General features: G+C 42.0%; 1 protein-coding gene across 6 annotated transcripts in view; it reads left to right on the top strand.

The window, feature by feature from the left end:
* TMPO (thymopoietin) overlaps positions 1 to 16,079 on the top strand; it is a 28,743-nt gene that overhangs the window by 2,208 nt on the left and 10,456 nt on the right. The window contains exons 1-3 of one of the 6 annotated variants that reach the window (XM_027656559.1): positions 3,111 to 3,798; positions 12,823 to 12,949; positions 14,572 to 14,727. In XM_027656559.1, the coding sequence (XP_027512360.1) occupies positions 3,556 to 3,798; positions 12,823 to 12,949; positions 14,572 to 14,727 (526 nt within the window). In that variant the 5' untranslated portion in view covers positions 3,111 to 3,555. Of the gene's footprint in view, positions 1 to 3,110; positions 3,799 to 7,272; positions 7,333 to 12,822; positions 12,950 to 14,571; positions 14,728 to 16,079 lie in introns of those variants that run through there. The other 5 variants (XM_027656567.1, XM_027656593.1, XM_027656603.1 and 2 more) reach the window with 5 other exon arrangements.

The raw sequence follows: 16,079 nt of genomic DNA, 5'->3' as shown, positions 1-16,079 counted from the left end.
AATTCCAGACATTTGGGAGGGTCCTACAAAGGAAAGATTTTTGGCTTCTCCTTTCAGCATATTTCACATTTTTAGGCAAGCTTACAACAGTTTTTTTTAACCACTAAAAATGGCCATAGTCTCACAACATTTGCACTTTTTTCCCTAAGCTTCCCTTTTGTCAGCATTTATACTGACAAGAGGTAAAGTGTGACTACCTGTTTCTCGGGTAGAGGCAGGTATTCTGGTTTTTGAAAACCAGAACTTGCTGCTAGGGATAAACATTCAAATACTGGAATGCTTCACAGAAGGCACAGTAAAACAACAGTTCCATATTCTAAACAATGACGAAACAAATCCTTGGATAGGCATACGGACCACCTCACATTTGTGGGGTTTGTTCCCCACTGTAACAACATTAGAAAGATCTTTTGAGCTCGTTCATAATGGACTCATTCCCTTAGGCCCTTTGACTGCTGCCTAATGCTACAAAATGTGGCTTACTTTCCTTCAAACAAAACAAACAATAAAGGTGCAGATCCTCGGCTGTATAAAGGTCTACAAGGTGCAGGTTCCAGTGTTAATCGTCATGCATGTGTACATTTTGGTGCTTTCTTATATTACTTTCCCATCTTTGCTTTGCCTGGAGAACACCTGTTGATCCCAAGGTGCAACAATAAAGAGTAGAACCCGTAAAAAGTGTAGAACCAGTAGGGGACAACTTGTGCCGAGGATTGTTTAGGGACTTGGCTTCCCAGAGAAGTCTATTGCTCTGAAGAAGGGTGACACTAAGTTATTGTATGGTGCTTTTTTAGCTTTTGCTGCTTTGGAAGCGGCTAAAGTTACGGCAATAAAAGAGTTCAGTATCTGTGCAAGGGAGTTACATCAGTGTAACAATGTAACAGAGTAAATAATTCACAAAAAAGAAAAGATAATACATACTTCTATTGTTGGGGAAATGACTTCCAAAACTTAAATAGACTGTAAATATGTACTTTAATTAATGTTAATCTGAGCCACAACCTCAGTGGCTCCACAACCTCTGTATCGGAGTTTGAACAAATAGCCAAAACATAAGATGTCAAGTTTCTGCTGTCTTTATGCTTGTATGCCAGTTCTGCCTGACAGCAAAAAGGCGAAAAACACAGATCCAAGATAAGGCCAGTCAACCCATCCATTTTTTATGATCAAAGCTGAACTGTAGTGATTTACTACTTCATAACCATGTTCCTGTTGGGTTTTTTTGTGCTACACTTAATGCATTAAAACCAGACTTACCATCAACATACTTAAAGCTCAAGAGTTTTAATTCCTTCCACTCCTAAAGGGTTACTGATGAGAAAAGTCAGCACCACCTGTATTGCACATTATGAACAGGAGGATGAATTGCAAATGGTGGCTGCATTGTTGTAAGAAGCACAGTCAGAAAACAAGCTTCAGGCCTATCTTACCATTATTGTCCCTGGTGTTAAATGGTGACTGCACCAACGTTTTAGCTTGTATTTTCACTGTTAATTTTGGCTAAAATTCCCCAGACCCAGTTTCCCCTTACACTGCTTTAAAACATTTTACACTTGGTATGAGTTGACATGGTTATTTTTTACATTAATATGATAGCTGAAGAATCTCTCTGAAGCATACTGTGCAACTGGTTTCATATCTGAATAAGAAGTGAATTCTTAAATCTAGGGGAAAGTCTATTTTTCAAGGCACCTAAAAGCTTTTTAAGGTGAAAAATACTATCTACACTTTAGTACTATCAAATTTGGAGAGGAATTAAATTTCCTTTAACCATTTCCAAAACACCTATCATTTAATATCCACGTTCCAGGAAAAATTTTGGGTAAGATATGCTGAAAAATATATAGAATCATCTAATTTGTTCTATTCAGGCTTGAAAGTAAGTGATACTAGTCAATCCACATTGATACATATTTGCTGTATATGCTGTTAATGGCAGATGTTTCTGCCCACTGCTCAGCCTTGTTGTATAACAAACTGAATAGGTGAAGTATATACAACACCAAGAACCAAGCACTTTCAGATAGAAGTTATAATGAACTTCAGATGATTGCCACCTCATCGAACTACTTGCACTAAATTAATTCCTCAAGCTAAACTTCTCACTTGTATTAATTACTTTGTTACACCACACCAATTCTTCAGTGGGAAGCATCAGGCTTCCTGTGAGTGGGTCCTCGATTTGCCTCGAAATTACTTTCCACAAAGATAACCCTCATCACCTTCATCTAGCTGATACTGCAGCTATGGTGAGATAAACAGGAACAACAGCCACCACAACAGTTCCATGGTGGAGCACACCCGAATAGTGGAAATCCCTCTCCTCAACAGCAATTTAAAACTCTTTCTGGAACATAAAGAGGAGTGGGTGCAAACACTAACAATCCTGTTTTAGGTCCATTACTGATGGGCAAATTAAAATATTCACATTTAAATTCTTATCTCTGATACTGGAAGGCAGTTCTCAAAAGCATAGAATATATAGTCAGTTCGAAATACTAAACCCTTCCCATCATAAAATACAAGCAGTGCGTGTTCCCAGCAAGCAGCCTGTAAGCACAGAAAGATTTAACCCGCCTGTTTAGAGACTGCAAGACTGTCTTGAAACTCAGTCCTACTTCCCCAGCAGGGGAAATTTTTGCAAAATTTTTGAAGTCAGCTTTATAAGTAAGTAAATAAATAAATAAAACAACTAAGTGCCTTTCAAACTCTGCGATACTATAGATGCGATTTTTAATTTTTTTTTTTTTTTTAACATTTAAGTCACGCGACGGCAGCAGTCGCAGCAACAGATTAGCTACCGGTTTCCCGGCTGGATTTCTTCTGGAGCCCACAGCTAACGGGTCAGGCGCAGCCGCGCGCTCGGGCGGCGGCCAGCGCACTTATCCCGGGGGAGAGCGAGATCCTGTGTCCGCCCGGCCCGCGCTGCAGCCGGCGGGAAGGAGGGAGGGCTCGGCCAGCCCATCGCTCTGCCGAGGGGACAGCCTTGGGGGGCGGCGGCGCGGGCAGAACCGGCGGCAGGTGACCGGGATCACTGCAGGTTACTAGGATCTCCTGAACCGCCCGCTCCGCTTCTCATTCCTTTCCTGGCAGAGGCAACGTAGCCCGTAACCCGAGAGAGCGGTGGGGAGACCCGGGAGAGCACCGGGCGGCGCTGGGGGGTGGGCGGCGCCGCCGTGAGGGACAGCTCCCCCCGCCCTACCCAGGCCCGCGCGCGAGCACCGCCCCACACGCCTCTCCCGCCCGAGCCGAATTTAAACTGCGTGACTGTCCCTCGCGCAAAGCACCAACGCTGCCGGGGCCCGCGCGTCTTGCCCCTTTGCCGCCCGGTAGCCAATAGCGGAGCCGCTTCCTTCTCCTCCCCGCCAATCGGAGCGCGGTTTATTGCCGGCTGGGAAGGAGCGCTCGTTGCGTGCGCCCGCCCGCTGTGGAGCTGGTCCCTTGCGCGGGGCAGGCGAGTCCTCCTTCTCCTCCTCCTGCTGCTCCCCCGCCCCTTCTCCCCGCGCTTTGTTGCTGCCTCTCCTGGGAGAGCGGTGGCGGCGGTGGCCGGCGGCGATGCCCGAGTTCCTGGCGGACCCGTCGGTGCTGACCAAGGAGAAGCTGAAGAGCGAGCTGATCGCTAACAATGTGAGCCTGCCGGGCGGCGAGCAGCGCAAGGACGTGTACGTGCAGCTCTACCTGCAGCACCTCACCGCCCGCAACCCGCCTGCTGTCGCGCAACCCGACTTCTCCAGCGACGAGGAGCGGGAGCCCACACCTCTCGGCGCCCGGAGCCGCGGCGCTGCCACCGCCGGGCGGGTGAGTACAGCCGCCTCCCTCCCGCCCGCGCCGCCGCGGCTTCTCGGCAGCCTCGGGCCCGCTTTCCCGCCCGAACGGGGCGGCCACTCTCGCCCGCCGGCCGCGGCGCGGGGACCGCGGTGAGGTACCGGGGCGCCCCGCACGGCCTCCCGCGCGGGACCGGGGCACCCTCCGGCTCGGCTGAGCGCGCGATCGTGCCCAGCGGGGACGGTCCCACCACCCGGGGCAGAGCGGCAGCGGCCGCTGCGTCGAGGGGGGAGCTGGGACCGCGGGTCGGTGCCGGGTGGCCCCCGACTGCGCCTCCAGATCGCGTCCCACCTTGGAGCGACTGGCCCGAGCGGGGGGGCCCCTCCAGCCGTCAGGGCCGCGCGACCGCGCGTGGGAGGGTGCGACAGCCCCCCGGTTGTAAATTGGGAAGCCTTTACTGTGGTTTGGCGGGCGGTCTCCTAAGTAGAAAATTTCGGTGTTGGAGGAACGAAGCGAGAGAACCGCGCGAGGTTGCAACTTACTCTGGGAGAGGATTCCCGTCAGCTGTCTCAGTTGTACTGCAGCAATGCTACGCGGTGTAAATACCTCTAGATGAAAGGAGGAATCTGTGAGGGAACAGCTTTCACTTAATGAAGTGGACTGTTTATTGTAAAGAGGATCTGCATAATGTAGATGTCTCGCTCGTACCTCTAAGCATGTGTTTTATACCAAAGGGCCTCTGCTGCATGCTCAGTTTGTCCAATGAACTTGCTTTCTTAGACTTTATCATGTAAAGGAAGAGGGGGAGCTGAAGCTATTTGGAATTCTTCTCTTTGGGAAAATGTGATTTCCTTCTTAACTTTTAATAAGTGGTCTGTAAACTTGCATATATTAAGGAAGTAATCGTGTAATTGATAATTCCAAACTGTCTAGTCTTGAGTAAGGGCTTGGATACTGATTGCCAGTTTCTGGAATTGTGGTGTGTGTGATATTACAAGTATTTAATTGTATCTGAGATACTGTCTTTCAAAGCTCGTTAGTAAAGGGAGTGCAGAGAAATTGAATCCTTTTAAGGTCTCTCATGCTTTAGCGTCCAAAAAACGCCAAAAACCAGTTCTTGAGTTAAGAAATTGAAAACTGCAACTAAAAGAGGAAGAGATTTCTAACCAAGTTATTTAGCGCTTTTTAGCATCTGTCTAATTCAAACGGTTAATTGGCACTCACTGAAGTAACTTTACAGTGAACTAGACACTTTGCTGGCTTACAGTGATCTGGTAGCGCTCATAAGGTGCTTTTGAGTAAAACAGGATGAGCTTGGATCTGACTTGTTTCACACTTGTTGGAGGAGGAACGTCTTGAAACTGCTGAAGTTTCTATCCTAGATCTGATTTTTCCTTTCCACAGTGCTTAAGTTTAAACAATTAAGGGTGACTTTTTTGATGTTTACAGAATGGGTGGTACTCCTGCACTGCTGTTAACAATGTCTGGAAGGCTGTGTGCTATTTATGCTTATCTTGTGTATTAATATCAGAACACTGTATCATCATAACTTCCAGGACTTCAGCGAATATTCTGGTGATAGTTGTTCAGATTTGGGCCCGTTGTGCCCTGTGTTGTGTTGTTTCCCCCTGCCAAAAAATCCAACCCCAAACCAAAACACACAGAAAAATCCCAGATAATACCTGCCAAGCAAAACAAACAAACTTGGAGGATGTATGTTTGTTGCCTGCTTTGTGCAGCTTAAGTAGTTCTGAAATTGCTTGTAGCTTGATTACCTGTTGTCCCTGTTAATGCCTTCTGCCACAAGAGTGCTTTTCTGATCAGCTCTCCTTCAAGAAGAGTAATCTGTGTGTCCTCAGAACACTTGGAAGGGAGAGGTAGAGCAAAAGTAAGTCTGACGTCCCAGAGGATTGGGATTCTGGTGAGGAAACAAAGCAAAATATCTTGATAAGATTAAGAGAAGGTGGAAGGGGAAGGAGACAGACCTCTGAAAAAGAAGAAACTAGAAATAAGGGGCAAAGAGAGGAAGTGGGAACTGCAAGGATTTATGGAAAGGAGGAATAAAATAAAGGAATTCCATATTACCTGTAGGTCACTTAGTAGGCTCTGGAAACAAACCTCTGTCTCTAAACTCCTCTGTGTAAATTCAGTGTTCTACACTGGGCATTGCTTTTATGTTTTACATTTAAAAGGAAATTAAAAGTACTTCATAACATGTAATGCTATAATGACATGTTGTTAGTTTGAGATCTGAATAACAAAATTGCAATGTTTTAATAGCTCCGTATTTATGTATGTTACAGGTCTTAGAAACTGTAGTATTGGCTTGTGTACCTTGGGGGAGTTTTAAACCATTTGTTTCAGACTTTTAGGCAGTCAACTAAATATGTTTCTAGAACACCAAAATACTTGACTACATTACAAGTATATCTTCCATGGGATTAAAAAAGTGGACTGTGTTTCCTGTACCACTCTAAAAATTTACTGTTGCTTAGCTTGAAAGTTACAAAAGTTTCTATAATCCAGGTGACTCAGTCAATGCTAGTATTAACTTGTAAAAATGTTTGAAAAAGCATTTACATAGACTTGCATTTTGGAGGGTTCTGTCCCACTGTGCTTTCTCCTACTCCTTACTTGGTATTTCTCTGACTCTAGCTTAATATTCTACAAACCTTAAAAAACCCCACCCAGACCAAGCAATAATAAACGGTTAACAAAACCCTAACAAACTGATTTGGGAGTGGACTCACTCTCGCTGTTGGAATGAATGAATGCTGGATGCTTAGAGGGAGAAGAAGTAAAGGGTCAGAATCACTCTTGGAGCAGAGGAATGTGTTTTTTTGAATGGAGGAGAGGAGCAACACAAGTGAGAGATGTAACCTCGTTTTTCTGAAGTTTGGCTTTTTCAGTAGTAATACCAACACAAGAGTTGTCAATGCTTAACTCTGTGCTGCCTGCTGAAGGCCAGCAGTCTTGACAGCAATTCTCTCTTGTTTAGCTTCTTTGAAAGGGTTGGGATTACAGTTAAAAAGCAGTCTGTCCTTACTTTATGGCATAGACTGTCAAAGATCTACAAAATATATTCCTTAATGTGGCTTTTGGTGTGGGGAAAAAAAAATATTGTAATGAGGATACTGTGTTGGCCTGAGTAAGGGTGGTCCCGGCTTGGTGTTGTTCACTGGATGGGTTTACTGGTCATTGGTCCGTTTCGCAGTTCCCTTTGTTAGGAGCCGGTAGCTGTAACGCTCTCCGGTCCTGCAGCCCGCTGGAGTTGCGGTGCCCGTGCCTGTGCAGAGCGGCCGGAGGGTAGAGCGGGTGCGGCCGCGCTGCCGGCGGCCATGGGCGGCAGGGGGCGCTGCGGGGCCGGCGGCCCGCGGGGGAGCCGCGTGTGCGGGAGCGGGGCCGCGGCTGCTCCTCTTAGAGCTGGGTCGGCACCTTACGGGACCGGTCGGCGGGTCCTGAAGAGGGGAAGGCACTGCTTCTCGTGAAATGGACAGGTTCAGAGGAGTACTCTGAACATCTATGCTGCAGTCACTGAAGGCTAAACCGGGTCTCTTGATAGTGGAAGTTAGTGTTTTGACATTGCTGTAATCATTAGTCGTTTTAACCTGTGTGCATTGTCATTTTAGTGTTCTTTTTTCCTAAGTTCTGGGCATTCGAGGATGCATTTAAGTGCACATTTTCTATTGATAAAAGCTGTGCAGAGACAAAACCCTATAGTTTTAATTGTGCTACAAATGATGCCTTTTGAATCCACCACTCTTTCCAGCACAGCTCTATGAATACTAAATCCAACCCAAGGATATATATCTCACTTTAGCTATACTCTTACCAGGAGAGGAAAAGCTTTTAAAACCATGCCTGTTCCTGCCTCAGTCTGATAATATTGTCTGGAAGAGTCAGCTTCTCTAGCTCTGCTAATGTCTTTGAGCAACTTTTTTTCCCTAAGCTTGTTTAGCATAGTGGTATGTGAGGACAGTGTTTGGGTATGTGAGACACCTGTTTCCTGCAGGGGAAACCATCTGCATCTGGATGCCCCTGGTCTTGCTTAGTTATGGGCTGAATATCAGGACAGAACTCAAAAGTAACTATGAAATTGCATTTTTACCTCTTTAGGACCATTGTTTTAAAACACATGCTGAAAATACTGTCTTGACACCATTGCCAAACAGGAACTGTTCAGAGCTCAGAATGTGTAGAATTATGACTTAGCTATTTGGTGTATTTCATGTCCTGGAAGAATCTCTTCTGAAACACATTGAGTGAAATTTTTGACCTTTAAAGTGATGATTTGAAAAAGATCAGTCAGATGTCTCCTCCTCAGATCTGTCAGTGAAGGTATGATGAAATCATGTGGACCTGTTTGATGAAAGTTTGTAAGAAAGACCTATCAGGTAAAGATGTTTGGGTTGGTTTGTTGGTTTTTTTGGTTTTGTTTCTTTGGGGTTTTTTTGTGCTAATTAAATAGCCAAACAAGTTAAGTCCTTTATGGTGAGAATGGTGTGATAGTGATAATATCTGTACCTGAGGTAACTGTGGCTTCAACCCCTTCCCTATTGGAAAAGAGAAGGTAAGTAAAACTGGTAATTTATGAAGATTGGGTGTGTGGAAAGTGAAACTGTGCTCAGATATGTGCTTACCTAGTGAAGAAAGAGAATCTATTTGGTGTTCCCTGTGTGTGGCTGTATGTCTTGATTATGATGTGCCGTACAAATGTGACCCAGAATACGGATTAAAACCTTTGTGACCTTTTAAATGGCAGTCATTTGCTGGCTGAGGGACACCTGTGGGCAGTAGGGGAGAGAGTAATTCCCACTACAGCGAGAAGTCCTGCAATGCTGCTCTACACCTTCAGATTTTCTGCAATTCTAGACTCATGAACTAAGGAGATAAGCTTGTTAGAGTGCTGGGGTAATTATTTATATTTAAATAAAAGAATCCCACTGAAGTAATTTTTGTCTAGCAGTGCATGTCAGTTGTACACCAGCCAGGTCTCCAGGTCAGCATTCAGTTGATTGAGCTATGAGACCCAGTTTGGTTTCTTGATTTGGTTTTTTGTTGTGAATTTTTACTTTTCACCTAAGTGAAAGAGAGTTGTTTCTGGAAACAGCTCTTCATTATATAGCATTCATCTGCTTTCAGAGTGGGTACATTCTCTTCACTGGAACCCAGCATCTGAAGGGAGAAGGGGTTGAAAGAGTCAAGTAGTCCCTAATCTTGTATTTAAGATCTTATTTAGGGCTTTTACTGTTTACCTTTATTTAGGACTGTTACTGTACTTAGGCTTGAAAATTCTAAGTCTGGCACTTACTAGCTGGTTAAAAGGTAGTGAGTTTTTTAAGTTGTGTGTATCAGGATCTTTGAATTGCTGCTGCATAATTTCCGTTGTTTTTTTTGTCTGTCCTGTAGCTCTTGGTAAATGTTGTTTCCAGGGCTTTGAGGTTAAAAAGTTCAGTAGGATTTGGTTTTAAAAAAGAAAATTCTACTGCAGGAAATGTTTGTGTATGGTACAGAGACCTCTCTATTTCACAGTGTAAGTCTATTATTAACACTTCACATATGCAGTTCCTTATCTTCACCTCTCCTAAGAAATAGTTATTTGTTACTGGAGAGAACTCTATGCAAACTGGAGAATTAAAGAGCATTCTATTGGTGTGATTTGGCCTTTCTTTAGCCTATCTTAACCTCATTCAGAGAAACAGTAAATAGGCCCTGACTCTTTCTGCTTCTAGTGATGAAGCTGCACCTGTGTGGGATTAAAATCATTGTGTATCCTGATGTAGGTGCTGTTTAGCTTGGGATTTGAAAATGCTGCTTTTGATGGTGTCTCACAGTTGTTTATATTATTTAATAGCCTCTTCAAGATGTTACTTATGCGTGTCTTTGGAATAGTGCTGGGACTAGTAAGGTGCTTGTGAAGTTTGCCTGATAAACTGGTCTGTGGCTGTTAATTTCTATTGAGCAGGAATGGCAAAGGTGAGGTAGGTAGCTTCCAAGTCTGAATTCTGATCACTTGTGTTTTCTGTTAATGGAAGAATGGGAAAGCTTTGTGCAGTCAAGAGATGATACTGAGAGAAGATGAACTTCTCTTGTGCTCTTGTTCTTCTGTGGCCCTAGTACTGAGAATGCTGTGGCAGCCCCATGGCTATAATTCACTACAGTACTTGTTTGAAGACTTGGTTCGTGGGTGATCTGAAACTGAGCCTGACAGATAATACTACCAAATTGCTGTCTCTTTGCTATGAACAAATCTCTCTCAAGTGAGGTATGCAGATCCTTTTCCATCTTCGGTTTTCTATAAAATAGAAATATGGAAATATGTTTTTAATACTGCTAGCTCTGGATGAAATTAGATGATCTTGAGATAAGGATTTATAGGTCTGGGTATATTGTTGCAAAAACATTTACATTATGTGCGAAGTGATCAGTGGCACCACCTTACTGTGGTCAGTCCTGGGTATTGCCACAATCTCATTTTAAGCACTTCACCTCTGCACCACAGTAAGACAAATTTTACCAGTGGTCACCAGACCAGGAAAATGTGTATGGGGGTGTGTGTTTTTGTTGTTGTTTGATTGCTTTTTAACTTGCAGTGATAAATTTTAAAGCTAGCTCTTCTGATCTGTCTCATGGCATAGTCCAATGGACAAGTAGTCCTGATGCACAGGAAGTGTAGTGGTGCTTTATACTATAATAGTAGTGGTAATTAGAGCTAATGTTGTTGCTGAGGTTAATGCTTTCATACCACAGCCAAGATATGAAATTCTTCTATCCTGCCTTACACTAGGGGCTGATCTTGTGGTCCAGTGAATGATTAAATGTCAACTTTGTACTTGTACCAGTGAAGTCATTTGCTTCTGCACTTAGGAGAACAGGTGTTCAAAAGTAAAAGTTGTGACCTTGAAGAGCACAAGATAATCAATACATCTGACCCAATTATTGAAGAGCACAGATTACTTTCAACTTTTTTCATTCCCTCCCTGCTCTTTTTCTCTGCCGAAACTGATTATTCTGATGGTCTGTGTGTGACAGTAGTGCAGGAAAAAGTGAAATAGTATTTGGAAGGAAAAACCAAACTCAAAGATACCATGAGATATGTGAGTTTACTTGTGTTAAAATACCATAGTACTCATTACTTGCAGTTAGATTTTTGATAGTTAATATTTCTGTAAAGCATCCAGCAGAATGCTGAATAGTGCTTCTGCTGTATATTGTCATAGCATTTTCTGTGGTCTCTAAGTGATATAAAGGTAGAGACAGGTAAAATTAGGTTTCCAGTTTCTTCAAAGTCTCATTGAAAAGTTGATTTCCTGCACTATACTAATTTTCTTCTGAAATATGGAATAGCATCTTGGCTAATCTGCTTGATGATGTGTGCAAACACCAGAGCTGTCAGTAGTCTAAACAGATCTCAACAAGAAAACCCAGCATTTGTTTTGGAACTCTTTTTTTCTTCCCTACTGTTTAGGCAGTTCAGTAGTCCAGAAAAAATGCACTGAATGTGAAATTCAAGTTAATGTGATACTTGAAATAGTGTTATGACCAGCACATTCAGAAGTGAATAAAAGTCTCATGTAGCTCCAGGTTGATTGTTTTTTGTGTGCTATGTAAGTAGGCTCTGTTGCTTCGAAAAGTAATTCAGAATGGAATGATTGATAAAGGAATTGTAAATCTGTCTTTAGTCAAATCTATCACTTTAATGACTGTACTTTCTTCAGACTGCTTGCAGTCTATTCCAAGAGTTCATGATAACACTTATTTTCAGCAGCTGATTTTAAGTTCATCATGCTGGGATATTCACAATCCAGGAGTTAGAGGAAAATCTGGAGTCACTTATGTTTGGGAAATCCTCATACAGTCCCTGCTTAACTTTAAAATACTAGGATACTTGAGGCAAGACCAAGCTTACATGCAAACAAATATTGAACTGGCATTAAGGCCTAGCTAGATACTGTTGTATTTGGAATTTTAGTCTTTGGTTAATACCAGAAAACCCAGGTAGGTTTGCCTCTGGGCAGCCAAGCTGAGAAAAATAATAAGTGTAGAAATTGTTTCTATTTATATCCTACAACTTTGAAATACAAATACAACTTATTTCAAAGCAGTATCAAGATCGATCTTAGTTGAGAGCATGCAAATCCTAAGCATACTTTTTTATGTCTTACCTCTTCACTTTCTTCCAAATTTTGGAGCTTGAAATGGCTGTTATAGTAGTAGGGGCTTCCCAAGTTGAAGAAATGTTATGATCACTCTGTTTGGGTTTAGCAGAAACTGTTAATTTAGGAGTAGCATCTCCGCAGATTATTTTGATAACCATCTATATGTGGTGGTGGAGGTGCATTGCCAACTGTTTAAAATAGTGTTGCCAGAGTTGGGTTTAAAATTTGTAAGAGCTACTGTAGCAGAGACCTAAACAGACAGGCAGGATTTTGAAAATCTGAGATTGTTTCTGATTTTTGCCTTTCTAGCACCTGCTTTGTAATATCATATAGTCTCAGAGAGAGTGCTAGGACAAGTAGGAAGAGGGGTTTTGAAATGTAGGTTGAGAGGATGTAGATACTGAAGAACTTCTTCCATATTGTTAGAGGAGGAAATGTTAACCAACTAGGTAGAAAAATGATGGGAAGAAGTACCAATGGAACATAAATATTTGTAGTTTAGTGTAGAGATGGTGAAACAGCTAGAAACTTACTTTTTCAGTCATATGAAAGCAATCCCCTCCCATTGTATACTTGAACTTCAAATTAAAACACATGACCAGAATAATGAGTAAGAGGTGGTTTGTTTTGTTTTGTTTTGTTTTTTTACTATAGAGGAGATCCGTAATGGGTATTTCCTTCCTAAGTAGGAAACTTGTGCATATTTGTTTAGTAGGTGTAAATGTTTGTACTGTTTCACATAAGCTTTAGTAATGTGGGGGGAGGGAGAATATAATGACTTTTTTCTGGGTTTATATGTTTAGTACTCTTACGACTTCTTGTTCCCTTAGAAGAAAAAGATGTGTTCTGTATTAACTGTAAACACCCTGTCTCTCCTTTCTCCCTCACACACTCACAGAAAGCTACAAAGAAAACTGACAAACCCAGGCCAGAGGAGAAAGATGATCTAGATATAACAGAGATGAGTAATGAAGACCTTCAAGAGCAACTTGTGAAGTACGGAATAAATCCTGGCCCAATTGTAGGTAGGTCAACTGAACTAGCAAATACTCATCTGTTTAACATATTCCTCACTAAACCTCACTTGTTAGTGCTCTAAGCTCCTCTGATACAATTACTTATTAATACCAGTGCTGTTTCAATACTACTTCCTACTTAGGATGTTTTCGTTGAACTATTTACATTAAGACTTGAAGCATTGCAGTGTAGGCAAGTCTGCAGTTTGCTCCTCTTGTGCTCTAGGCCAGCTGGAGATGTTCCAACTTCTGTTCTGAAGCTGTGTAACTATTAGTTAAAGTTCAGTGCTGGGGTAATTAGGTCTTCTGATACAGAGGTTGAGATCTGGGCCCCCGTAAATAGAAAATACGTCTTACATAATAACCTAATAGCATTGAGAGCAGAATGAAAACAGGGAACTTCCCTTTCCCTAGAGCATTTCCTACTCACTGCATTTTGCAGTAATGTTTTGCTTTGCTAATGTTTTTTTTTCTGGCCCTTTGAGCCCAGCATTCTGTTCTTTGTGCTGGCCTACATCAGAAGTAGTCCTGACCCCAGCCTAATCTCCTGCCCTGAGCACTCATCTGTGATGTGAGATCCAAGTGCCTTGCCTTTCAGATTGTGCACTAGCCTAACAGCAAGGGGATTTGATTTCACAACTCTTCAAAAAAAGATTGTTGTCTGTAGCATGCTGAGTCTTCTGTGGAATGTCCTTGAAATCCTAGGTGGATGGACATGTCAGTGATGGAGACTGCAGTCCTGTATGTATTCAAAGTCTTATGCACAGTATTTTCAGTTAGCTGATTCTGTATGCTTTCCCATGCAACCTGTTCCTCTTGGATGGTATTCAAATCTGCAAAACTCAAGAACCTATGCAGTCCACTGGAAAGATGTTCAAATTTGGTCTAATTAAAAGCCTTTAGTTCTTAGAGGGTATGGATTCTGTTTCTTGAGTCTGCCACTTCTTTTCAAGGGTGGTTTCCTCTTATCTGAAAAATTCTAAGGTTAGATTTTTTTTTTCTGCAGTTCAGGCACCAGTCACCTCTACAGACTTTTGCCAGCACAGTCCTGACGTGGAAGTGTGTGCTAAACTTGATACCTTTTAAAAGATCTGTCCTCATAGATGAAGGGAACCAACCTAATGGCTAGATCTAGCAAACAAAGTTCTGTTGCTGCTTGCTTGCACCATCTCTGATGCTTATTGGACTCAATTTGCCAACAAGGCACAGGCTTAAGTTGAAGGGACATTAATTCCAGGGTAAAGGAATTAAGAGAATAGTAGTGCAATCTGCATGGAAACTGTTGTCTTTGAAATGTCAGACTCACTAAATTTTTTGTGAGGGCATAACAACTTATGTATTGCAGCATATGAAACAAAACATGTAAGAAACAGGTAAATTCCCTTTCCATCGATTTCATTTTCATAACTTTCAGTGTATAAAGAAGTCTATAGTTTATCTAAAAATTCTCTTAAACCAAAAAGTTAGAAGCCTTAGAGGCAGAGTTATGTACCTAGAGGTATGCATTATGGGCCATACAAACTGATTAAAAATAAATAATATTCCCAAGGAATATGTATCAGCCAAGTTCTATCAATCAACTCAGGAAAGATGAAAAGTGTATCTTTAGCATGTGTCCTTCTTTGTTATAGCTACTACTAGGAAACTTTATGAGAAAAAGCTGTTGAAACTGATGGAGCAAGGTCCTGAACTGAAGGAGCCTGTGCCTCTCCCAGCGATTTCAACTACTGAGAACACCAGACAGAATGGAAACAGTGATTCTGACCAGTACAGTGACAATGAAGAAGGTAGGACTAAAGTGAAACTTGCTTGGGAATGATTCAAATTCTATATCAATAATACTTGCAGTAGAAATACCTAAAGAGGGTATGGCCTTGCTGTTAGGTGAGGCTGTAAGGTACTGCTGTGAACCCTGTGAGTCATGTGCTTCATCACAGAGTACTAGCACAGTGATCCAGGTGCCTGTTCTGGGAAAGTAAACTTTTTGCTACTGAGCTTTTATCCATTTGCCCCAGACTGGAGCCTGTAAATCTGAGAGATAGAGAACTGTGTATTAGGTGCTAAGGTGTTCTTTGCACTTCATACTGAAGTACCAGTGCAGTTTTGTCTTATGGTGCTCACAGCAATTATTTACTATGGGATATCAAATGAATGTTTGTTTATTAAACTTTTGTACTTTTTTTAATGTCTCACTTATGACTCAATCCCTTTTATGCTCTGTTCCTTATAGATTTAGTTTGGGGTGGATTGATTGGTTGGTCCTGTGTGTGGTTTTTTTGTGGTTTTAATATCAAGTTTGTATCAAAAAAGTGTAGTGGGGGAAGTGGAACCTAAATCACACCATCATACATCTTACAAAAAGTAAAAGTATAGGCTTTAAAGAGTGACATGAATGGAATGTTAGATGCTTATTTATAGTGTGGTTTGGTTTTGGGGGTGGGGTTCTTGTTGTTTTTACAGGCATTTCTATGGAGGTAGGATAGAAAGGGTTGAATTACAGTTAGTAATTTGATTGATCTCCCTTGGATATTTGGGCTTGTTTTTCAACTTTTCTCTCTTGCACTTTCAAGGGGGAAGGGATGTTAGAGATTGATTGATTTATTTATTTTTGAGACAACCAAGAGCCCAGTCACAAGTGACAGCTACCCCCTTATAGTTACATGAGCTTCATCTAATTACTGAACTGTTCAAATGCTGGGGAAAAACCTCAAACCCAAACACTCCCCTTCCACACCCACCAAAAAAAAAAAGGTTTCTATAAATAAACCTAAATAGGTTGGTGTAATGCTATTAGAATTTTAGAAAAGCAGTGGAAATAATACATTCTCTTATTGATGACTGCTAACCACTTGCCCTTCTATGGCATCAAAACCAGAGTTTTATATAAAAGGACATCCTAAAGGAGAAACAAAGCTGACAACATCAAATGATGTTGAAAAGCTTCAATACCCATACTACAATCAATCGTAGAATGGTACTTTGGTTCAAGGAATTGCAATTTGATACCAGTTTCTAAATGGAACTGCTGGATTGGTCAAAGCTTACCCGAAATGTAGAATTTTAGGACAAAATTTAAATACTTGGGTCAGTGTTTTAAAATAATTTTAAAGTTATTCAGAAGTCTTTGTTCTTCTGCATT

Source organism: Corapipo altera, unplaced genomic scaffold, assembly GCF_003945725.1.
Source record: "Corapipo altera isolate COAL_440 unplaced genomic scaffold, ASM394572v1 1, whole genome shotgun sequence".
Classification (NCBI taxonomy): Eukaryota; Metazoa; Chordata; class Aves; order Passeriformes; family Pipridae; genus Corapipo; species Corapipo altera.
Note: the sequence above shows the minus strand (reverse complement) of the source record. Positions and strands in the feature narration are given on the sequence as shown.